This window comes from Suricata suricatta, chromosome 12 (genome assembly GCF_006229205.1).
Source record: "Suricata suricatta isolate VVHF042 chromosome 12, meerkat_22Aug2017_6uvM2_HiC, whole genome shotgun sequence".
NCBI lineage: Eukaryota > Metazoa > Chordata > Mammalia > Carnivora > Herpestidae > Suricata > Suricata suricatta.
This window is the reverse complement of record NC_043711.1, coordinates 58,035,061-58,059,237: the sequence shown is the minus strand read 5'-3', so window position 1 is coordinate 58,059,237 and position 24,177 is coordinate 58,035,061. Positions and strand designations below refer to the sequence as shown.

The 24,177-nt window shown below is 43.6% G+C and overlaps 1 protein-coding gene across 1 annotated transcript in view; it reads right to left on the bottom strand.

The window, feature by feature from the left end:
* Positions 1 to 24,177, bottom strand: part of NINL (ninein like) — a 239,084-nt gene that overhangs the window by 4,128 nt on the left and 210,779 nt on the right. The window contains exons 20-24 of the mRNA XM_029918717.1: positions 19,081 to 19,239; positions 17,774 to 17,887; positions 12,876 to 13,085; positions 10,721 to 10,834; positions 6,561 to 6,695 (exon numbers count right to left, since the gene is read on the bottom strand). Of these exons, the coding sequence (XP_029774577.1) occupies positions 6,561 to 6,695; positions 10,721 to 10,834; positions 12,876 to 13,085; positions 17,774 to 17,887; positions 19,081 to 19,239 (732 nt within the window). The remainder of the gene's footprint in view (positions 1 to 6,560; positions 6,696 to 10,720; positions 10,835 to 12,875; positions 13,086 to 17,773; positions 17,888 to 19,080; positions 19,240 to 24,177) is intronic.

The window sequence follows — 24,177 nt, the reverse complement described above, 5'->3', positions numbered from 1 at the left end:
AAAACATTAAAAAAATTTTTTAAGAAATTTATAATAAAAAATCTCCCAAAAAAACAAAAGTCCAGGGCCATGTGGCTTTCCAGGGGAATTCTACCAAACATTTAAAGAAGAGATAACAGCTATTCTTTCGAAGCTTTTCAAAAAAATAGAAATGGAAGGAAAACTTCCAAACTCATTCTACAAGGCCAGCATTACCTTGATCCCAAAGCCAGACAAAGACTCCACTAATAAGGAGAACTACAGACCAATTTCCCTGATGAATATGGATGCAGAAAATTCTCAACAAGATACTAGACTCCAGATCCAACAATTCATTAAAAGAAATATTCACCACAATCAAGTGGGATTTATACTCAGGATGCAAGGCTTGTTCAATATCCACAGATCAATCAATGTAATACAACACATTAATAAAAACAGGACAAAAGCCACATGATCCTCTCAATATATGCAGAGAAAGCATTCACCAAAATACAGCATCCTTTCTTCAAAACACCCTCAAAAAGTAGGGATCTAAGGATAATATCTCAAATTCATAAAAGCCATATATAAGAGATACACTGCTTATCATCTTCAACAGGGGAAAACTGAGAGCTTTCCTCCTAAGGTCAGGAACACAACAGAAATGTCCACTCTCACCACTATTATTCAACATATTATTGGATGTCATAGTCTCAGCAAGCAGACAACACAAAGGAATAAGAGGCATCCAGAACTAAACTGCTAGAACTAATCCATGAATTCAGCAAAGTCACAGGATATAAAATTATGCACAGAAATCTGCTGCATTTCTATACAACAATAATGAAGCAACAGAAAGGGAAATCAAGGAATCGACCCTATTTACAATTGCACGATAAACCATAAAATAGGAAGAAATCTAACCAAAGAGGTGAAAAACTACACACTGAAAACTAAAGCTTATGAAAGAAATTGAAGAAGACACACACAAAAAAAGGAAAAATATTCCATGCACCTGGATTGGAAGAACAAATATTATTACAATGTCTATACTACCCAAAGCAATCTCTATCAAAATAACACCAGCACTTCTCACAGACCTAGAAAAAAAAAATCCTAAAATTTGTATGGAATCAGAAAAGACCCCAGATAGCCAAAGCAATCCTGAAAAAAAAAAAAAAAACCCAAAGCTGGAGGCATCACAATCCCAGACTTCCAGATGTATTACAAAGCTGTAATCATGAAGACAGTATGGTACTGGCACAAAGACAGATACTTAGATCAACGGAACAGAATAGAGAACCCAGAAATGGACTCACAAGTGTATGGGCCAACTAGTCTTTGATGAAGTAGGAAAGAATATCCAATGGAATAAAGACAGTCTCTTCAGCAAATAGTCTTGAGAAAACTGAACAGTGCCATGTAGAAGAATGAACCTGGACCACTTTCTTATGCCATACATAAAAATAGACTCAAAATGGATGAAAGACCTAAATGTAAACAGGAAGCCATCAAAATCCTCGAGGAGAAAGCAGGCACAAAATTCTTTGACCTCGGCCACAGCAATTTCTTACTCAACACATCTCCAGAGGCAAAGGAAACAAAAGCAAAAATGAACTAATGGGACCTCATCAAGATAAAAACCTTCTGCAGACTGAAAGAAACAATCAGCAAAACTAAAAGGCAACCAGTGGAATGGGAAAGAGATATCTGCAAATCTGCAAATATCAGATAAAGTATCCAGAATCTATAAAGACTTATCAAACTCCACACTGCAAAAATAAATAATCCAGTGAAGAAATGGGCAGAAGACATGAATAGACACATTTCCAAAGAAGACATCCAGATGGCTAACAGACTCATGAAAAGATGCCCAACATCACTTATCATCAGGGAAATACAAATCAAAACCACAATAAGATACCACTTCTCACCTGTCACAATGTCTAACATTAACAACTCAGACAACAACAGATGTTGGTGAAGATGTGGGTTGTGGGGGGGGATGGCTAAATGGGCAATGGGTATTGAGGAAGGCACTGGTCGGGATGAGCACTGGATGTTATACTTAGGGGATGAATCACTGGATTCTTCTCCTGAAATCATTATTGCACTTTATGCTAGCTAACTCGGATGTAAATTAAAAAATAAAATTAAATAAAACAATAAACAAAACAGTGGTAATTAATAAATATCATTTTTCTAAGTTTTGGAACTTGAGTGATGGTCATATGGTTTCTTTTACTTCCTAGTGTTATGAATTACATAAATACAATTTTGTTGGGATGCTCGGTGGCTCAGTTGGTAGAGTATGTGATTCTTGATCTTGGAGGTGTGAGTTCAAGCCCCACATTGGACATATACTTAAAAGAAAAAGAGTAGAATTATTTTGTTAAAGTATTTTGCATTCCATGGGCTACACTCTTTTAATTTACATCCAAGTTATTTAGCATATAGTGCAACAATAATTTCAAGAGATTCCTTAATGCCCCTTACCCCTTTAGCTCATTCCCCTCCCACAACCCCTCCAGTAACTCTATGTGTTCTCTATATTTAAGAGTCTCTTATGTGTTCTCCCCTTCCCTGTTTTTATATTCTTTTTGTTTCCCTCCCCTTATGTTCATCTGTTTTGTATCTTAAAAGTCCTCATATGAGTGAAGTCATATAATATTTGTCCTTCTCTAATTTCACTTAGCATAATATCCTCTAGTTCCATCCACATAGTTGCAAATGGCAAGATTTCATTATTTTGACTGCTGAGTAATACTCCATTGTATATATATACCACATCTTCTTCATCCATTCATCTGTCAAGAGACATTTGGGCTTTTTCCATACTTTGGCTATTGTTGATAGTGCTGCTATCAACATGGGGGTGCATGTGCCCCTTCAAAACAGCATGCCTGTATCCCTTGAATAAATACCTAGTAGTACAATTGCTGGGTAGTAGGGTAGTTTTATTTTTAATTTTTTGAGGAACCTCCATATTGTTTTCCAGAGTGGCTGCACCAGTTTGCATTCCCACCTGCAGTGCAAAAGACAGCCTCTTTCTCTGCATCCTCGTCAACATCTATTGTTGCTGGAGTTGTTAATGTTAGCCATTCTGACAGATGTGAGGTGGTATCTCATTGTGGTTTTGATTTGATGACGAGTGACCTTGAGCATCGTTTCATATGTCTGTTGGGCCATCTGGATGTTTTCTTTGGAGAAGTGTCTATTCATGACTTTATGAGCTACACTCTTCTTGACCATGCTGTGTTCACCTCTCAGGTTATCAGGGAACTGGGAGATTTGGTTTGTTGTCCGTTCATTGGGGAATTTCCCAACTGTGAGTAATGTTGTTTTACAGTGCTTTGGACAAGGGGAATGTGTATATGTGCTTTGTCAGTGGTGTTAATTATCTGTCATTATGAAACAAACCACTGAACATACAGTGGCTTTAAGTTGCACCAGTTGATTAGCTCTCATAATTCTGTGGATTGATGGGGCTCTGCTGGGTCGTTCGGCAGACCCTGCTTAGGTTCTGCACACAGTTGTATTCAGATGCTGGCTCCCCATCTCTGCATAGTCTCCAGTAAGCTGGCTGGGCTGCTTGCCTGGTATCTCAGGACTCCCAAAGTATTAAGGCATTGGAAGTGGGTACTGCTGTTTTTCTGAAATGCTAGGCCTGGTATTGAACGAGCACTGCTTCTGTCATAGCTCACCAGTCAGTGTAGCCATAGGCTGCCCAGATGCAGCAAAGGCACTATGAACCCCAGATTTAGTGTTAGTGTTCTGATGTCTCAAATGAGTCCTTTGTCTTTTAAAAATAGAAATTTAATCTTTAAAATAGCTTTACTACTTATAGAACAATTTGGGTATGACTCTTTGGGAGAGAGATGTTGATCTTCGATAAATTTTTAATTTTTCTTTAATTTTTAAGCAAAGTGTTGACTTTTTCTTGAGTAAATTTTAGTTAATTGTAGTTTTCCAGATCGAATTTAATTTGTATTTTGAAGTATATTGAATTGTTTTACGTTTCTGTACATTTGGTCATTCCTAATAGATCTGCTTTCTTTCCCTTTTGTGTCTTAGTCTTGTAACTTTTTAAAAAATGGTATTAATAATATATATTTATAATGATATAAATTAATTTTTCAGGATATAGAGGAGATTCAGACTTCACATGATGTATTGCTTTAAACAACTGATAGTACTTAGAATGGGCTGAACTTATTATTCTATTTTGTGATTTTACAAAAAACACTTAATATATTCACATGGTACAAAGTATATATGTATAGGGGCACCTGGGTGGCTTAATTGGTTAGGGATCCAACTCTTGACTTTCACTCAGGTCAGCCTATGTGGGCCACACAGTGTCTGAGGCTGAGCACAGAAGCAGGCATAGACAGTATGTAAGTGAATAAGTGTGACTGTGCCAAATCAATCTATTTATAAAAACAGGCCATGGAGCTAGGCTTCACCTGTAGTGAATAGTTTGCTATCCCTTCTTCTCTTCCTTGACTTCTACTGTGATCTTCATTATTTCCTTTCTTCTGCTCCCTTTGGGTTTCTTTTGCTCTTCTTTTTCCAGTTATTTAAGGTGGAAGTGGAGGTCATTGATTTGAGACCTTTTTTCTAACACAAGAATTTAAGACTGAATTTTCCACTAATGCTTTAGCTCCACCCCACAAATTTGATATATTGTATTTTCATTTCCTTTCAGTTCAAAATATATCTAATTTTTCCTCTGATTTCTTATTCCATTCATGGGTTATTTAACAGTGTATTATTGTTTCTAAATATTTAAGGATTTCCCAGATATCATTCTGGTCTTCATTCCTAATTTAATTCCATTGTGGTCAGAGAAAATACTTAGTATGACTTAAATTCTTTTAAATTTTTTTGTGACTTGTTGCAAGGCCAACAAAATAGTCTATCTTGCAAAATGTTCTAGGTGCACTTCTGCTGTTGTTGGGGTCTATAAATGTCAATTGTTTGATAGTGTTGCTCATGCCTACTAGATCCAATCTCCTTGTTACTCTAATCCCAACGAGAAGTCCACAGTGAATGAAGAACTGTGCCCTTCGATGAGTTTTGATAAATGTATACAACCATGTAACCCAAACTATATCGAGACTATTTTAACAACTAGTAGAAGTAGTTCCCGATTATTGATCTTTTTAAAATTTTCCATATTATTTTATTTGCTTATCTGGCTGTATAAGTAAACTTTAGAACTGTCCAACTCTGGGTCAAGGGGCTGGTTGGGGAGGGAACACCCATTTGTGTTTTTATTGGGGCTATATTACATTAATTAGTCAGTTTAGAAGAACCAACTTTATGTTGTTGAGTCTCCTGATCCAAGAACTGATCTTTCTGTCTATTCTGGTCTTTTTAAATAGGTTCCATGTACAATGTGGAGCTTGAACTCAGAATCCCTAAATCAAGAGTCCTATGCTCTGCCAACTGAGGCAGCTAGGCACCCCTATTCCAGTATTTTGTGTCTTTCCATAGTGCTTTAAGGTTCTTCTTATACAAGCATGTAAAGTAAATGTACAGACAGAAGGGGATGGGGTGGCAGCAGCTTTAGGGTAACAGCTGGCTCCAGAAAGGAGGAGGTTGACAGCAACAGAACAGGGGCTTGCACCTCTACCTAAATGTAGCAGAAAGATTTTAATACATTTAGTTGATGGGCACAGGAGTGTTTCTTATAAAACTATTTTTCTATTTAAAATATCCATTAAAAAATTAAACTTACACATTAAAACAATTTTAATAGAAAAGAGTTTTTGTAAATACAATGACTCTTCTTTGTACAGTAGTTGACTCTCATAAACCAAATAACCATAACTTATGTATATATTGGATATAAAACTATACTTTTTTTCGTTTTTCTTTACATATAATACAATTTCCAGTGTGATGACATTTCAATGAGGAAAAGATTGCATTCACAATAAATGCCATCATGCCTGAGTCCATAGACCTAAAATGAACACTCTCCAAACATCTTCCTGTGGTCAAGCAGTCCCCAAAGAGGGGGCTTCCCTCCATTGTCTTTGATCTCAGGGTTGAACAGTCTCAGTAAGAAGTCTTTCTAGAATGTTTGTACAGACCCAGCTGAGAATGCTAATGATCTAAACCCAAAGCAGTAACAGTGAAAAGGTGAAACTGTCCAGAGCAATTTTTTTAAATTTTACTCTCTGTAGCTAAGATCAGAAGTATAACAACTGAAATTGATCGGTTTTACCAGTTTTCTCTTAGTCTTACTTCACTGAAAGCCCCCCATAATCTGTTTCACTAATGAGTAGCAAAACTGAGAATTTTACTGGAGAAATTACCCAGGATCACTAATAAAAAATGTAGTTTTTTTCCAGCATGTCTATTTCCTGTGCAGCTGGCAAAGTAGACATTTTTAAACATGTGTGAGATGAACAAGGAATCAGAAACCTATGTCCAGGTAGCACAGTCAATGAACCCTAGGATATTATGGCATCATGATGGCTTAATTTTAAAAGATATTCTTACAAAATGAATTCCAGGAAAACAAGCAGACTTCAAACAGAGAGGGAAGCCGAAGCAATCTTACTGATGAGTCTGTTGAGAGCGCTAACCTTTTCTTCCAGCATGCGTTTTTTCTTCTCAGCATCTTGTAGCTTCTCTTCAGTAACCTGAAGTACCTTTGTCAGGTGAGCATTTTCCACATAGAGCTCCTTGAGCAGCAAATAGGATTTTGTGTTCTTTTCAAACTAGGGAGGAGAGAAAAATCACACTTTAATAAGATTCTAGTACAGAAACGCTGCCTGACAGCTTGCTCTCCCACTCTTCCAAGTGTGGTTGAAACACGGGTCCAGGGTCTTACATATCTCATATACAAATATTGGCTATAACGGCAATTTTTATTAACCCTGGCATGAAAGAGGAAATCTAAGTCAACTTTGTGAGAGTTGATTTTACCATGAAATGAAGATATAAAAGTAATCAAAATCACCAGCCTTAAAATTTTTTTCTTAAACATTTATTCATTTTTGACAGAGAGAGAGAGTGAACAGGGAAGGGGCAGAGAGAGAGGGAGACACAGAATCTGAAGCAGGCTCCAGGCTCTGAGCTGTCAGCACAGAGCCTGATGCAGGGCTCAAACTCAAGAACTGCATGATCACGACCTGAACTGAAGTTGGACACTTAACTGACTGAGCCACCCAGGTGCCCCAAAATCACCAGCCTTAAGAAGGACTATTAAGCATAATGTAAAAATGTGCTCTGCAGGGCCACCATGTCACCCAAGAAACACTACCACACCAGATCCACCCTAGAAACCCCAGATGCATGGACTGCACCACACACAATAGCCACAGTGATGGGACATATGGCCATTCAAGTTATGAGTCCTTGTTCAAGATATAAAGCCATAGGAGTCCTAGCCTATGTGCAGGAGCCACAGGATTTAACCAAGATTGAGGATCTGCCAGGCAATACCGCATTCATTCATTTAGTGTCAGGCACACTGTGCAAAGATCCTACTCTTAGGAGCACATATTCGATGGAAGTGGAAAGGCCAGAAGCAAACATGTAGTGTGGAGGCATGACAAGTGCTAAGAGAAAATTCTTCATAACTGAACTCAAATCTGCCTGCCTGACACACAGCAAAGACCATCACTGAGCATGGAGTATGTGTCAAGGAGGGATAGCCAAACGAGGAGACGGAGATGGGAGGTCAGGATTCTAACCTGCCTCCCACAAGAAGAGCTGGGGAGGGGTGCCTGGGTGTCTCAGTCAGTTAAGCATCCGACTTCTGCTCAGGTCATGATCTCATCATTTGTGAGTTCGAGCCCTGCGTCAGGCTCTATGCTGACAGCTCAGATCCTGGAGCCTGCTTCGGATTCTGTGTCTCTTTCTCTGCCCATCCCCTACTTGTGCTCTGTCTCTCTCTGTCTCTAAAAAATAAATAAATGTAAAAAAAAAAAAGAGTCAGGATGTTTACAGGCAAACAAAAAAGATCTGAGTGAAAACTTGCAGCTGACTTACTCATACCATTAACCCTCTGATTACTGGTTTCACTGGGAGGGGACAGACAGCTGAGGAGGGGTTTTCTATTTTGGTTGCTGTAAACAAGGAAGGCTTCTCTGTTAACATTTGAACAGAGATCTGAAATAAAGCAGGGGAAGGAGCACTGAGCCTGCCTGGACATGAGCATTCCAGGTAAAGGAAGAACAGGTGCAAAGGGCCAGAGACCTGCCAGGCTGGGGGTGGCTGGAATGGCCAGAGGCCTGGGGCTAGGGGGCATGGTGGTGAGAGGCCCACTGAAAGGAAATTAGAACTGCCACATTGGCTGGGTGGCACCGAGGGGTGGGAGCAACTAGAATCCATAGGGCCTTGGAGGCCTCTGTAGGAACTCTGGTTGGTACTCTGAGGGCTGTGGAGGGCCTGGAGGGCTCCGAGTCGAGGGGGCAGCACCTCAACCATGTTAGGAAAGCACTGCTGCCACTCCTGCACCGAGAACATAACCCAGGAGGAAACAAGGGCACTGTAGGGCACAGAGGATGAGTGTGGGAGCAAGAAGAGACTGGGTTCTGCATCCCTTCTGGAGGCCAAGCTGGCAGGTTCACTGGGGACACTGTGGAGGCATCCACCACAACCCCAACATTTTGGACCTCAGCCAGTGACATGAGTGAACTCAAGAGAAAGCAGGTGAGGGTATCCAGACAACCCTCTGTAGGTACTTCAGTCAAGAAGAGCAGAGGCTGGATCAGGGCTCCTTTAACTTTGGATTTAGGCAGCAGTGAGAGCCTGGGAGAAGGGAGGGTCTGAGCACAGTGGCACATGCACAGCCACAGATGGCTGGTTCCCTTGGCTAGAGCACAAGCTAGTTCTGAGGTGGGGTGGGCATAGGGCTGTGGACAGGACCTCACTGCACAGGGGCAGGTGTGCAGGAGCCACAGGATTTAACCAAGACTGAGGATCTGCCAGGCAAGAGGGAGCAAATTGTGGGTTTGTGCAAGAGAATGACCACAGGGCAAGGGGTGGGGGGGTTGCTGAGTGTCTGTGACACTTAGAGAATCAGTGGATGGCAGGGAGGGAGCTGCAAAGCCAGGAGGGTGGTCAAGGAAGGGTGTGTAACTCCCACTGGGACCTCCCACCTCCCTGAGAACAAGAGATGGCCCAGATGTTTCAGCCTGTTTGGGCTCAGTTCAGGAGCCCTCTAAACATACTGGATTACTGTAATGGAAATGTTTCTGCAGATTCTCACACTTAATTTCTTCTGGCTCTGAACAGAACTATTCTGGAGTAGCTGGTGTTTGGCTGAGCCATTTCTCAGTCTCCTGCTTCATTCTAGCCTTGCCTCCCCCTCCCAGCACACTCCATGCTGTCTGCCCAGCCAACAGTTCTTACTGATTGACCTTGCTGGCAAAATTTGACTGTGGGCTTTCATCAAGCAGAATAGCTTTGGCCTTCTTTTTTTGGTCTTTGCACCCTATTAGAGTCCAAATTTTTCCTTTTTCCCCCAGAGTGATTTATCTAAAAATATATACCATATCCTGCTCTTGCTTAAAATCTTCAGATGGCTTCTAACTGCCAAAAGAGATAAAATAAAATCTAGGGAACCTGGGTGGCTTAGTCGGTTAAGCGTCTAACTTCAGCTCAGGTCATGATCCCATGGTTTATTATGAGTTTGAGCCCTGTGTCATGCTCTGTGCTGACAGCTTAGAGCCTGGAGTCTGCTTCAGATTCCATGTCTCCCTCTCTCTCTGTCCCTCCCCAACTCATGCTCTGTCTCTCTGTCTCTCTCTCTCTCAAGAATAAACATTAAAAAAATTAATAAATACAATAAAATCCAAACTCCTCCCATTGAGGGGATCCTGCCCACCCGCACCCACCCATCAGCTCACAGTAGCTACAACCACCTCCCTGGGAGGCTCCCAGGCTGCCAACATGCTCCGCTTGGTCCCATCTTAAGGACATGTGCCTGCACTGCTCCTCTGCCTGGATGCCCCTGCTGCTTGGGGTTCTGGCATGTCCCCTAGCACATGGGGAAACATATGGGCGCCCTTTTATGACTGTCCCATGGACTGGAGGTGCTACAGGCATTCAGCCTGACACTGCATAGGACAATCCCAGCACATGAGCACTTATCTCTTCCAAAACACTAGCCTGGCCTCCACTGAGGGGCAGAGCCAGACTTTTCCATGGCTGTCACTGGTGTCTGCTCCCATGCCAGATCTTCAGAGTGGTCCCCAACCATTCCCACCATGACCCATCTTCTCTTCTTGAGAGGGAGCATTTCTCATCACCTGAGGTCATTTATCTTGTTATTGTCTCTACCACCAGAACCTAAGGCCCAGGAGGGCCCATCTCAGTCTTCCTAGAACAAGGAATGTTGTGACGTATGACAGGTGCTCGGAAGTATCTGCCCAGTGACTGAATAAATGAATGAATAAATGAACATCCCTTCTGAGATTATGTGACACCTCTCAAATGTACCTTAAAACAATTCCCAACAACAAAATAAATACACTATACAAATACAGTGTAGGGAATATATTTAACAAAATCAGTTTTTCTACTGATTGCTTTTAACTGTTAATCCTCTGAAAAAAAATTTGTATATTCAGATTCTTAAAGTTTAGAAGAAGTCCCAGGTTCAGTGGTTCCAAAAAAACATGAGGGCTCTCTGTGTTCTATGAGGACAGTCTCCCCTTGGATTAGCTATTTGAACACTCATAAAACAAAAAAATTCAGAAAGTGCGTGTAGTGATGAAAAATGTCCATCGCTGACCTGCTCTTTCAGTTCAGCTACTTTCTCTTGGAGGAGAATGTCCACGTTCTTCAGAACCCTTCCCACCTTTTCCACCTGCTCCTCAGTGTCTTTCAGCTCCTTTTCACGTTCTTCCTGCCACAAAAGATTACAGATCAATAGTTTACATTTCAAAAAGAATCATCTCCGGCTTACTTATTTCAGAATGGAAATTAGTTAAAACATACATATCTGAGAGGGACTGAGAGAGCCTTTGACCTGCACAGAGTAACAGACACAATGTTCTGCCACAAAACTGATGCTGCTCTTTGTAGTTCGAGAATTAGCAGAATGCTTTCCTGGACATTTAATCATAACTCCAGAGTGAGTTTCCCCAAATGTGTTACTGAGTATTTCTAAAGGATTTTTGATTAAATTTCTTTGTTTTTATTTTTAATATTCTATCATGGCTGAACTTATCTCCTGTTTAACATTCTTTGCACAATGCTGAAAGGTTATTCTTCATTAGAATTTATGCTTCATAAACACTGAATCTTACTGACCTTTTGAGTCTTGCTCCAATTTCTTCCTCATAGAAGTACCCCCTGTCCTCGGGTTCCTATCTCCATACCCTCCAGCCCCAACATTTCCTCATGAACTACACTGTGACATTTCAGGATGCAGTTGTTTCCTCAGTCTTTTATTATTATTATTTTAATGTTTACTTATTTTTGAGAGAGACAGAGTGTGTGTGGGTGAGGGGCAGAGGGAGAGGGAGACACAAACTCTGAAGCAGGCTCCAGGCTCTGAGCTGTCAGCACAGAGCCCAATGCAGGGCTTGAACTCACGAACTGCAAGATCATGACCTGAGCCGAAGTCAGACGCTTAATCAACTGAGCCACCCAAGCGCTCCCCAGCCTTTTAAATTAAACACTTAAGTAGGATACACACATGCTAGACTATTCAAGCATTTTACAAGTGCCAACTCACGTATGCCTCATATTGATGTCCTGAGTGGGGACCACTGGCACCTAACTCTTACAGGTGAGGAAACTGAAGTAAAGAAAAGTTAACTGGCCAAGGTTGCTCTCAGCTGGGAGATGTTGGTGCCTGGATCCCAATCTTGGCAGTTCATGCCCTGAGCCACAGTGTCCTCTGTCTTTTAAGGCAGCAACTCTGTTTCTATTACTCTGGATGCCTCATGTAGTGCCTTGTGCACAGCCAGGGTCCCCAAGTGTGTGCCACCCCTCTCCTCCTGCCTCCCTCTCATCTTTGCTATCCTTAAATATGCCAAGTACATTACCACCTCAGGGCATTTGCACATGCTGCTCCTGCTACTTGTAGCACTCTCCCCAGATAAGTGAATGGCTTGCTCCCTCATCTCCTGGAAGTCTTGGTTCAAGTAACAAGTTGGTGAGGCCTTCCCTGGGCACCACTCCATAGCACTCATCAACTCATCACCATCTGACATGCTGTCCTCATGACCATGTTTTCATTTCTCTCTTTACCACACTAGAATATAGGCTCCAGGAGGCCACAGGATTTGCCATGTGTGTCTGTTTCTGTATCTCTGGTACCTAGATCAGTGTACACCCAAATAGATAACTTTTGCAGTCTTTGTGTGCCTGTGGCTAGATTTTCTTCAGTCTGAAAAATGGTTTAAGGTTCTTTTTAAATTAGATGCATCATTTGGAAACTGGGAATGTTTCTGTAAAAATCTAGTTTCTGGCTTTCCTTTGAAATCCAGAGAATTGGCACACAGGGTCTGTGCTTCCACAGGGCTACATGGGTGGGACCACCACCCACAGCTTCCCTCATGCCCTCTCAATCCCCACATTTTTGGCCCCGTAAGCAGTTTTGACCCTAACATTTAGCCAGGTGGCATACCACAGACATGTGCAGCTCCCAAAGACAAACTGGATGGACCCTTAGCTCCCATGTCGGAGAGACTTTTTGAGTCAGCTGGCTCATCATTCTGAGGGGGGTGGGAGAGGCCTTCCCCAATGCACTTGGTGTCCCTGATCTTTGGCCCCTGGTATTGTCCCACATTGTTCACAGTGAAAATCAAGTGCCTGCAGCTGCAGTATAACCAGACTTCTATGAGCTGGGATGGCAGTTTTTGGTTGAGTGATCAGTGATCCAATCTCACCACCCCTGGCACCATCAGGTGGGTCTCAGGGCCCTTGTCCCCACTCACCCACTGTGTTTCCAGCTGCCTCCCCTTCTCCTTCTGGAGAATGCACTTGTCACAGAGCCGCTGAGCCACCTGCCACTCCTCTTCCAGTAGGTGCTGGAGCTTGGCCATGCGATCCTGAGGCACCATCCACTGCATCTGTTCCTGCAGCTGGTGGACCTCCTCTGAGTTCTGGGACTGTGTAAGCCTTAGCCTCAGGTTAGCTCCATGCAGCTGCACCAGGGAGAAGGCCATGATAGTGCTAGTGTGATTGCTGAAAGCTACGGGGTCATTACCAGATAAACAAAACTCCATGGTTCAGATACCCTACAACTGGAAGGGCAAATAAGGCATCCCTACTCCTTAGTCTCTGCATCTGCAGCTACATGTGAGGTTCATAAAGAACCCATTCATTTGTATTCTAACCGGCAAACTGGTTTAGCCAGAGCTCCTACACAGAGTCAGTCAGGAAGACTCAAGTCTGTACTCTCAAAATGGTGACACTGCGGCTTCCTGCTACACCTATGGGAGAATCATGCTATACTCTGTTCAGTTTACTTTTTAGCAAACTTCATGGAGTCTATTTAACAATTATAATCCATGCAGGTCATGCATGGTGATTTTCCTTTAAGCAGAGAGCCCAGACTCCTGAGACAGCTGAGGTCAGGGCTACAGAGAGCAACGGAACATATGATGAGGGCCAAAGGGACCCTGACAACAGATGCAGAACCACCTTAACCTCTGGCTCCCCAACCACAGAGGATGGCAAGATTTCACTGGAGTTGTGAGTAATTTGGCCAATCCTTTTATTAAACACTATTTAAATCACTTTGATTCTGGAGGTTTCGCCTAGAATACATGGAATTTCCTTGGCACCCTAAAAGAACTTGCATCAGCCCTCACACACCTCTGAGGCCGCACAGGTGGGAGAGGAAGGCAGCTCCATTAAGGGTCACAGTTAGGTCTGAGGTGGCCAGAGACAGGGAAGGTGCCAGCTATGGCTAGTCAAGAGCAACAGTGAGGCTGTAGACCGCAGATTGCTGTGTCCTTATGCGTCTCTGGGGGGCTGTTTTAGAAGGCCATGTCATCACCATTATGTGTGGCTTTTCTTAGGACAGGAGTCATCCCAGAGAAACACACCTACACACAGTCTCTAGGACAGCTACTATGCTCTTTTGGAAGAGTGTAATATAATGATTTATAAGATCAGATGACAAAAATACATTTTTCAGAGATATCTGGTCTTCATCCACAGATCCTAAAAATGCTTCAGAGCCACAGAGGTGAAATAGGTGTCTGGTTTTGAAGGTGATTTTTGAAGTGCACCCAAGGGCAGGGGCTGGCTGCCAGGAGGGCCAACCATGTGATTAAGGCTTGGAACTTTCAGTCCTAGCCCTAAACCTCTCAGGAGGGAAGAGGGGCTGGAGGCTGACTCAGCCAGTGGCCAATGACTTAGTCATGCCTATATAATGAAGCCTCCATAAAAACCGAAGAGGACAGCTATTTGGTCCCTGTTTTGGAGAGCTTCTATGCTTGAGGAACAGGAACATTTCCATGTACCACCAGGTTGGGGCTCAAGCTCCATGAAGACAGATATTTGAGACCTCACCTTATGTATCTCTTCCTCTGGTTATTGATTTCTTTCCTCTATCACATCCTTTTTTTTTTTTTTTTTAAATAAGTGCTCTGCTTTGTGAGCTGCTGCTGCTTCTTTTTTTTAATGTTTATTTATTTTTGAGAGACAGAGCATGAGCAGGGGAGGGGCAGAGAGAGAGGGAGACACAGAATCTGAAGTAGGCTCTAGGTTCCAAGCTGTCAGCACAGAGCTGGACACAGGGCTTGAACTCACAAACTGTGAAATCATGACCTGAGTCAGTCAGATGCTTAACTGACTGAGCCACCCAGGAGTCCCTTTTTATCATAGTCTTTAATGAACTGGAAAATGTTAAGTGTTTCTCTGAGTTCTGTGATCCACTCTAGCAAATTAGTCAAACCTCAGGAGGAAGTGGTTGAAACATCCAGTCTGTAGCTGGCTGGTCAAAAGCACAGCTAACACCCTGGGGCATGTATGTGGATTCAGAGATGGGGCTGTGGAGAAATGTTGTATGACTAAACCCTTAACCCTTAACTGTGGGGTCTGATGCTGTCTCCAGGCAGATAGTGTCAGAATAGAGTTGAATTCTCAGACACCTTGCTGGTGTTTGATAATTGCACATTGGAACTTGGTCTGGGAATCTTGAGAAAAAGGGACAGAGAAGAGAGAGGGGAGAACAAACCTCCCCCATAAACATAGTCCCCTCCTGACTTTCACACTTCAGCCATCCTGCAGACATCCCAGGTGGAAGTTGAGCCCCAGCCCAGGCCCTTGTGACTCCATGACAGAATGCCCACCCATCCCAAAGGTGTTCTTGGTCTCTGACAATGCTTCCCAACACCCTGATGCCCCTCTTTCTTAGAACACACTGTTCCCACACTTCTTGCTGCTATCCACTCTGCTCTGAACACTGATGCCTGGTGGAAGCTTCTGGGGGGAGGCCACTGTGTGGCCTAGCGGGAGGTCTGTGTCTTTGGCCCTACCCTGTGGCCATCCCAGCTGAATTCCTCCCAAGCCCTCCTCATCTCCCTCCTTGCAGAACTGAGACTCTGGCTGGAGCCTGGGTCAGCTCTGGGGACCCCAGCTCTACTATCACATGACAAGAGAAGGATGTCCCCAGAGAGCACTGGGGCTGCCCACAGCCAGTAAATAAAGGCCATTGTCTTCTGGGAGCAGGGGCATGGAAGTGAGCCACCTCAGCCATCAGCTGCTCCCACCTGTGCTCATAGGCTCCTGTTCCTGCCCCTTGTGGGATGGGAGCTGTGCTCTCCTTGCATTGAGAGGTGAGGACTATGTCCTCCCCCCATGGACAGGTGGGCTCTGTGCCCTCCCCTCATTGAGAGGTGGGCTCTGTATGGTCCCCACATGGATAAGTGAGGACTGTGTTCTCTCCTCATGGACAGGTAGGCTCTGTGCCCTCCCTTTGAATCCAAGCTAGATCAAGAAAATGTCAGGGGAGTGATGTTCTGGAATGCCCTAATACACTCCTAAGAAGATTGGCAGGTTCTGTACGCTCCTCAAGGGTGTTTGGTCACCTCTTCTCAAAACTGCACTGCTATGCTCAGACAGCCCCATGCCACCAAGAGGCCAGGTATGGGTGCTCCAGCTGAGAGTACCACTGAGCCACCAGCTACCAGCCAACACCACATGCCAGCCCTGGGAGCCAAGGCCTCTCAAACATCTGATCCAGCTGTGCATTCAGATGACGCTACCCCAACCTCATTTGATTGTAATGGCCCCAAGATCTTAAGTGAAAACAGCCCAGCTGCACCAGTGAACCCACAGACCATGAAGGATAATGATGAACAGTGCTAGAAGCTACCAAGTTTGGGGGTGGTTTGATGTGTTACAATACAAACCAAGATGGGCATTCCATACCCAGGGACATGTGATACATACAGCATTGTGCTCCCGTACACCTCACCCTCTGAGCTGTGTGAAGTCCCTCTGCCAGGACCTCTCCTGGCCCCACCTGAGCTGCTCCCTTGCTCATACCTGCCCCTATCTGCCCTCTTTGACCTCATGGGTGCTCCTCCTCGAAATCACCCACAACTGTGCTAGTGACAACACTGGCTTCTCCTGCGTGGTGCCACATCCACTCTATCATGGCTTGTCCAGAGCATCCTTAAGTACCCTGCAGGCTCCTCTTATGACCCTCATGTTAACTTTCATCAGTGTGGTTTTTGGGGTTCCTCTTCTAAATAACAAGGGGGAACCAGCTCACATCACAGGAGGACTGTTTAGGTAAGGTCCCTTTTGCCCAGGACAAAGGCTGACTGCTGTCTCCTGGGCTCAAGCTGGTCAATGCAATTTCTCAAGGTTCCTTTCAGACTTAAAAACAGAGAAGGGAACCCCCAAATACCCAGAGGCACCCCTGGGAGAGCACTTGTTTGCAGTGGGAAGGCTGAGAGCCCACAGAAGTCCCCAACAGCACATCATAAGGCTATGGGTATGTAGGGGGATCCCATAGCCAAGTCTAGCTGTGGAGTCAGGGGCCAGGCAGGGAGTCTGTAAAGAGGCTCAGAGGAGGGAGGCATGCAGGTGGGCCCTGGGTCACATGCCAGTGGGTTAGAGACCTCTTCCACACTGCTTGGGAGGCTTCTCCCATGGCCCGTCTTTTCTTCCTGTAGCCCCCAGCCCTCTAAGTGCAACACACATCTAAGTCCACACTGGGCTATCACACATCTGCCATTCTCTCATCCTTCTCTTCCTCTCTCAGGTCTCTGCACTCCATGCTGTCAGGACATCCCTGACATCCCTGCTTGGCCTGTCCTGCTCATATCTACTTGTCTCAGACTGCAAGCTCTCCACCTCCCTAACTCTGCACCTTTAGAGCCTGGTACACTTGATAAATGCTGGAGCAGTAGAGAAAGTGGGAGGCAAGAGCTTGACACCCACATGTGTGTGCAATTTCAGGGCTCCTGTGCATACATAAGCCTGTGTGGGTACAAGACAGGCACACTGAGCTTGCTAACTCCAAGGACTATTCCACCTCATGTCCTCGGATCTGACGACACCCTCCTCCTCAGAGGCCACCCACAGCTCTCCTTTGCTCTTCTCTTCTGCAACTGGTGCAGCCAAAAGCACTGATTATCAGCCTCCTTCCCCTGTGCATAAACAGAAGCACAGCTCTGCCCATGGCCTGCTCAGAGTCAACCAACCCTGGACTAGGCTTGACTTCAGTCCCAGGCCTCGTAAGTGCCAAACCAGCTGTGTAACTTCAGGGCAGCCCAATAACATCTCTGGACCAGACTAGTCCTGGCAAGGCTCTGTCAGTGCTAAACTGTGTTGACTTTCCTCCCAGCCACTGGCCATTATGTACACCCACCTGGTTTTGACTTTCTTCAAGGGTCTCTCTCAGTTGTGATTGTGACAGTCTCAGGCTCTGACATTCCTGATTCATGTGTTCAAGTTCAAGTTCAAGTTTTTGGATTTGCTCGTTCTGTTTAGAAAAAATTAGTTTCACAAGTACAAGAATATCTCAGCAGTCTGTTACATGTTTATTTATTTAAATTTATTTATTTTGAGAGAGAGAGTGCAAATAAGCAAGAGGGAGGAGAAGAGGGAGAGGGAAGGAAAAGAAAGGAGAGAGCGGGAGAGAGAGAGAGACAGACAGACAGACAGAGAATCCCAAGCAGGCTCCACCATCAACACAGGAACCCAATGGGGGCTCAATCTCATGAACTGGGAGATCACGACATGAGCCAAAATTGAGTCGAACATTTAATGGAGCCACCGAGGCACCCTATCAGTCTGATACATGTTTAATGCAGAAATTTCAGAAATTTACAGAAAAGCAAAAATGACAAAATTTAAATGACCCATGATCCCAACATTGTGCTGTGCTCTCAATCCTTTTTCCATACATGTGTCTCTATCGATAAGACTGGTACAGCATCATATGTTGTGCTTTTCTCATTATATTTTGAGCATTTCCCCATGACATTAAATATTGGAAAACATGATTTTTTTTGTTATTATTTTTTTAACATTTATATATTTTTGAGAGATAGAGAGAGACACATCATGAACAGGGGAGGGGCAGAGAGAGAGGGACACACAGAATCAGAAGGAGGCTCCAGGCTCTAAGCTGTCAGCACAGAGCCCGACGCAGAGCTCGAACCCATGAACTTTGAGTCCATGACCTGAGCCGAAGTCGGACGCTCAACTGACTGAGCCACCCAGGTGCCCCAGAAAACATGATTTTCAGTGACTGCACCATAATCTACTTACTCATTCAGCATTATTGATGATTCAAGCTGATTCCAATTCTGTCTTGCTATTATAAATACCACGGCAATGAAAACACTTCCAGCTAAGTCTGTCCATGATGCTCAGATAAAATTCCCATAAGTAGAATTATAAAGTCAGAGCATACTGACATTCTTAAGGTGCTTGATCTATATTTTGCCCAAATGTCCTCCAGAGAGGTCTACCAATTTATTCTCTTAACATCAGGATTTAATCCCTTTCTGCTACTTTTTTTAGATATTGAGAATTTGCAAAGCTGAAGTCTACAAATTTTCCAGAGCATGTACTTGTTAAGTTCCCCTTTTTACCTGAGGGGTAAGGTATATAATTACTATAATTACTCTAAGCATTATAAGGCTGTTCTTAATGTTTTATACCACTCACCTGCAGCTCCTCCTGGTGCCTGGCCTCCTCCAGTCTCTGTGTTAACAGCTGAATGTTGATGCAGTTCTTCTCGTCTTGGGCCTGGTGGATAGAGGCCTCCTCTCCTAGCTGAAAGACTTTGGTATTGAGCTGGGACACTTCATCCTTGCATTTCTGATTCTAGAGCAGAAAGGGTTAAAATATAGACAAGTTATTTTTTTTTAAATCAGCAGCTAAATTCAGATCATTCCAGTGGTTCTCAATCAGGGCCAATTTTGTTCCACAAGGAACATCTGGCCAATGTCTGGAGACACTGCTGGTTATCAGAGCTGGGGAGGGGATGGCTATGGCATCTAGTGGTGGAGGTGCTCAGCATCCTCCTGTGCATGACTGATCCCACCCCAAATGGCCATAGTGCCTAGGATGCAAACACTTACTCCACTCCCTTGAGGAAATGAGACCTATCTCAACCATCAGAGGTGGTTACATCCAGAACATCCAAACTACAGCTCTGAAGATCTTCCATATTTTTGTCACTTCTTTCCAATTATTATTAAGTATTCTGAAGTATTTAAGTATTCTGAAGAAAAACACCTAATTAAACTTGAAGTAAATGAATCTCAGAGTCGGCTCAGATCATAATCTGATCTTTGTCATTAAACACCTAAACATATCTTTCACTAGCGTGCAAGTAATGATTAAATTGTATATTCTGCTTTTTCCCACTATCCACTGTCTGTTGGGCAGTGGATGCACAACAGATGCCCACTTGGTAGATAAGTGAACACACCATGAGCTGGACCAGCAACTAGAATGTTGCCCCTATAAGTCTCTCCCCATGGAAACGCCAGTTACTTTCAACTATTTGTTGTAAATATCTTCATATAAATCACATTTCTGCTTATTTGCTCTTTTTCTCACAGCAGTCCGCTCTCGAGGCCGACTGCCAGCGGCTCTGGGTGTTGGCAGAGCGGGGTTCTCTGAACCTATTTTCAGCACTACTGGCAACACACACACACACCATTCTCCCCAGGGCTGTGCTAACAACCATTTCATTTTTATGTTTTTGAGGATTTGAGAAGCAGATGATGGAACCTTGAAGTTGTTTCAATTTGGATTATTCAAGCTTAGAGAGTTCACACATTTTTCTCATGATTATTGCTCCTTCTGTTCTCTGTAAACAGACTGTCACCTCATCCTGTCGTTAAAACCTCAAAACTGAGGGTAAAAAGGTATTGTCAATACATCATAAGTTCATGGTTGTTGCGTCTGGCATGGATATTACATTTTATCATAAAACTTAAAGTTATTTTTCAGTATCGGCATTCATCCTACTTTCTGAGAACAGCCTTGATTTTTTTTCATAATGGTTCGTCTTTATGATTTAAAAAATTTTAATTCCAGTAAAGTTAACATGCACTGTTATATTACTTCAGCCTGATATTTTTAACAGCCAGAAATGGAATCTTCCTTCAGCTAATTTGTTTCTGTTTACTTTTAGTATTTAGTCTTTGGAAAATAATTTCAATCTCATACAACAGGTGCAAGGCTATTACAGAGAACATCCATGTGCCTTTCACCCAGGCTCACCAGCTGACAGGCTTTCCCTATGTGATTTGTGGCTGGCACTCTCTGCATGTATATGCACACATGCGTACACACACATGAGATGGTTTTCTTGGCCATGGCCCTGTGCTACGTGTTTCCTAAGGAGGTGAGTGTATTTTCACATGACTGCCATGCACCTCTGGCTTCAGGACAAGAATCACACCACCTGCATCCCGGTCTTGTCAACTGGCCCACTTATGACCCTTGGAGCACCCCTTCTGGTCCAGCTCGGGTAGCGCCTTTTTATGTCAGGCTGTTTTAGCCTCCTTGAATTTGAGATGTTTCCATAGCCTCTGCCATGTAGAACACTGAAAATTCTGACAGATACAATACTTCCCCTCCTCTCCCTTTCAACAATTCCTCATTTGAGGCCTGTCTGATGTTCTTTGTGACTAGGCTCAGGAGATACCTGTGATCAGAACTTCACTCAGGTCCTGCTGTGTCCCCCTCAGGGCATCCCACTGGAAGAGTGGGGAGCCCACTGTCTCTTGGTGTCTGTGTCCATCACCTCCTTAATTCATTTTCCCCCCAAAGTTAGTTTGTTTATTTTGATGAGGGAGGAGTGGAACATGAGGAGGGGAGGGGCAGAGAGAGAGGGAGAGAGAATCCCAGGCAGGCTATGGGCTGTCAGCACAGAGCTCAATGTGGGGCTAGAATTCACTAACCATGGGATCATGACCTGAGCCGAAATCAGGAGTTAGATGTTTAGCTGACTGAGCCACCATCTTCTTAATTCTAACTTGCACTCATCTGAGTTTTATTGTAGAAGGCAAATGAGACACTAGCAGTTATCTCCTAATCACATTTTAAAAGAAATGGATGTCTGTTCTGCATATGCTTACTCTGAATGTGATCATGTCTTTAGGCCTAGTTTCCAGTTTATAAGATGCATAAGGGGCAGAGAAGCCGAATGAATGACACTATCAGGAAACAGCTGGACAGACCCAGAATGGGGGATGGCCTACAAAACAACTGCCAGGTCTCTGCAAACAGAGAGCTTTGGGAGTGTATCAGGTGTTCCAGGTTAAAAAGACTAAAGACACATTGCAGCAGGGAGACCATATTTTCCAAAGACGGCTTCAATGGCATCTCTCATCCCACAACCCCTTCTGTAGTATGAACTGGACACTCACTGCCCAGATGAGCCCATGTCCCTCCCTGTGCCTTGCATGATCTGGGTAGAGGTGATATGGAGTCATTTCTGAGATTAGAAGCCTTGTGCTTGCCTTGTGGCCCTCCTGGAACACTGGCTACCTGAATGCCTCTTTGTGACACTCCCTCCCAGACCCATGGAGATGAGCCCCCAGATGATTCCAGCCCTGGCTTCCGGGTCACCACAGCTGTCCAGTCTCCCCAACCCCAGTGATGTGGAGAAGAGGCAGGCCATCTGCCCCATATCTTGTCTGAACCCCTGACCCACAGGTTCCTTGAGCACAATAAAGCAGCTGTTTTCTGCCACCAGAAGAGCACTGATAGTTCAAAACAACACCCTTAGCTGGATCCTAGTTCCAAGAAATTTGCCATCTAAGACATTTTTGAAAAATTATAGAAAGAAAGATGTAAATAAAGTCTGACTATTCGGCAGCATTAGGTAATTACGAATAAGTTTCTCAGGTGTTACAGCAGTACTGTGGTTAGGTAGAAGATGCATTTATTTTTAGAAGATGTCTGTGAAACGTTTAGGAGCAGGGTATCACTATATCTGTCACTTACTTTCAAATGGCTTGAAAACACACACACATACACACAGTACAGAGAGATACACAGAAAGGTATAAACAAAAAATAAAACACATACTGTATTGTAAAAAACTGTCGAATTAAGGAGGTGCCTGAATGGCTTAGTCAATTAAGCATCTGACTTAGGCTCAGGTCATGATCTCGCATCCATGAGTTTGAGCCCTGCATTGGGCTCTTTGTTAACAGCTCAGGGCCTAGAGCCTCGTTTGGATTTTGTGTCTCCCTCTCTTTCTGTTCCTCCCTTGCTCACACACACACACACACACACACACACACACTCTCTCTCTCTCTCTCTCTCTCCCTCTCTCTCTCTCTCTCGCTCTCTCTCAAAATAATAAACATTAAAAAAGATTTTTTTAACAGTCAAATTAAGGTTGTGGATGTGGGTAATCAGTATATATTATGCCAGAAGACCTTACTTGCATCCACCCTACAGAGGCCCTTTGTTGGCTGGCTAGGCAGAGGGGCACTACCGTGGAACCAGGGAGTGTGGAGCGGGAATCTTTTAAGATAGGGTGTCTGAATTGCAGCCGAGCACCTGGGAGGCATGGGAGACTGTGGAGTGGAAAAAACCAGCCCACGTGGGCCCACACAGCACTGTGAGGACAGCCTGAATAGAGCACTTTGGGACACCCAGTCCAGAGAGGAAAGACTGGGGTGTTGCCATTTTCCTCCCCATCACCAACAGGTGGGGCTTCAGGGAACTGACAAGGGGCCACAGTGGAGGCCAGACCCACCTATAGCAAACCAGGCCTCTCCATGCCTGGTAACTGAGTTTCTACTAGGGCCAGATTGACACTGACCAACAATACAGCCCCTCCTCCAGATCAGTGCAGCCACCAGTTCCAAGGCACCCAGCAGTTTTGCATTTTCTGATTTAATTCTTGGTCAATTCTTATATATATATATATATATTTTTTGTTTGTTTGTTTGTTTGTTTTCCTTTTCTTCCTCTTATTTCTTCCCTTTTCTAGTCTGGTTATTCTGGTTGTTGAATTATTTAGGCAGACATATTAATCTATTCTTTTTACACCTCTTCTGTATCTCTTTCTTTATTTTCCTCCCTTTCTCTGTATTAAGCCATACAGTTTCTCTGCCTGGTCAATTTTCTTTTCTTTTCTTTTTCCCTGCCCCTGTTATTTCTCACTCTTTGTATGGGATAATGTTTCTTCCACCACAAGCCCCCTTTTTGAATATTTTTTCCAGGGTTAGCTCAACAAACAAATCAAAGCACACCTCGTAGAAGGTCCAAACCACTACTATGAGTCTGTTGTAACCAGAGTTACAACAAACAGCACATAACACACTCCAAAAACACATCCTGAAGGGCCAGACCCTGGACAATGTATGGCCTCTTTTTAATACAGCAGTGCGTGGACACATAACAAGCTATTAAAATATATAAGAGACAGAAAACTAGCCAAAATGATGAAATGGAAGAATTCTCCTCAGAAGAAATTCCAGGAGAAATGACAGCTAGAGAATTGCTCAAAACAGATATAAACAATATATCTGCATAAGAAATTAGAATAATAGTCACAAGATTAATTGCTGGGCATGAAAAAAACATACAAGACAGCAGAGAATCTATTGCTGCAAAGATCGAGGAACTAAAAACTAGTCACGGCAAATTAAGAAATACTGAAAATGAAGCGTAAAATAAACTAGATGCAGGACAGCAAAGATGGAAGAAGCAGAGGGGAGAATAAGTAAAACAGAAGAAAAAATTATGGAAAATGATGAAGCCAAGAAAAAGATAAGAAATGCTAAG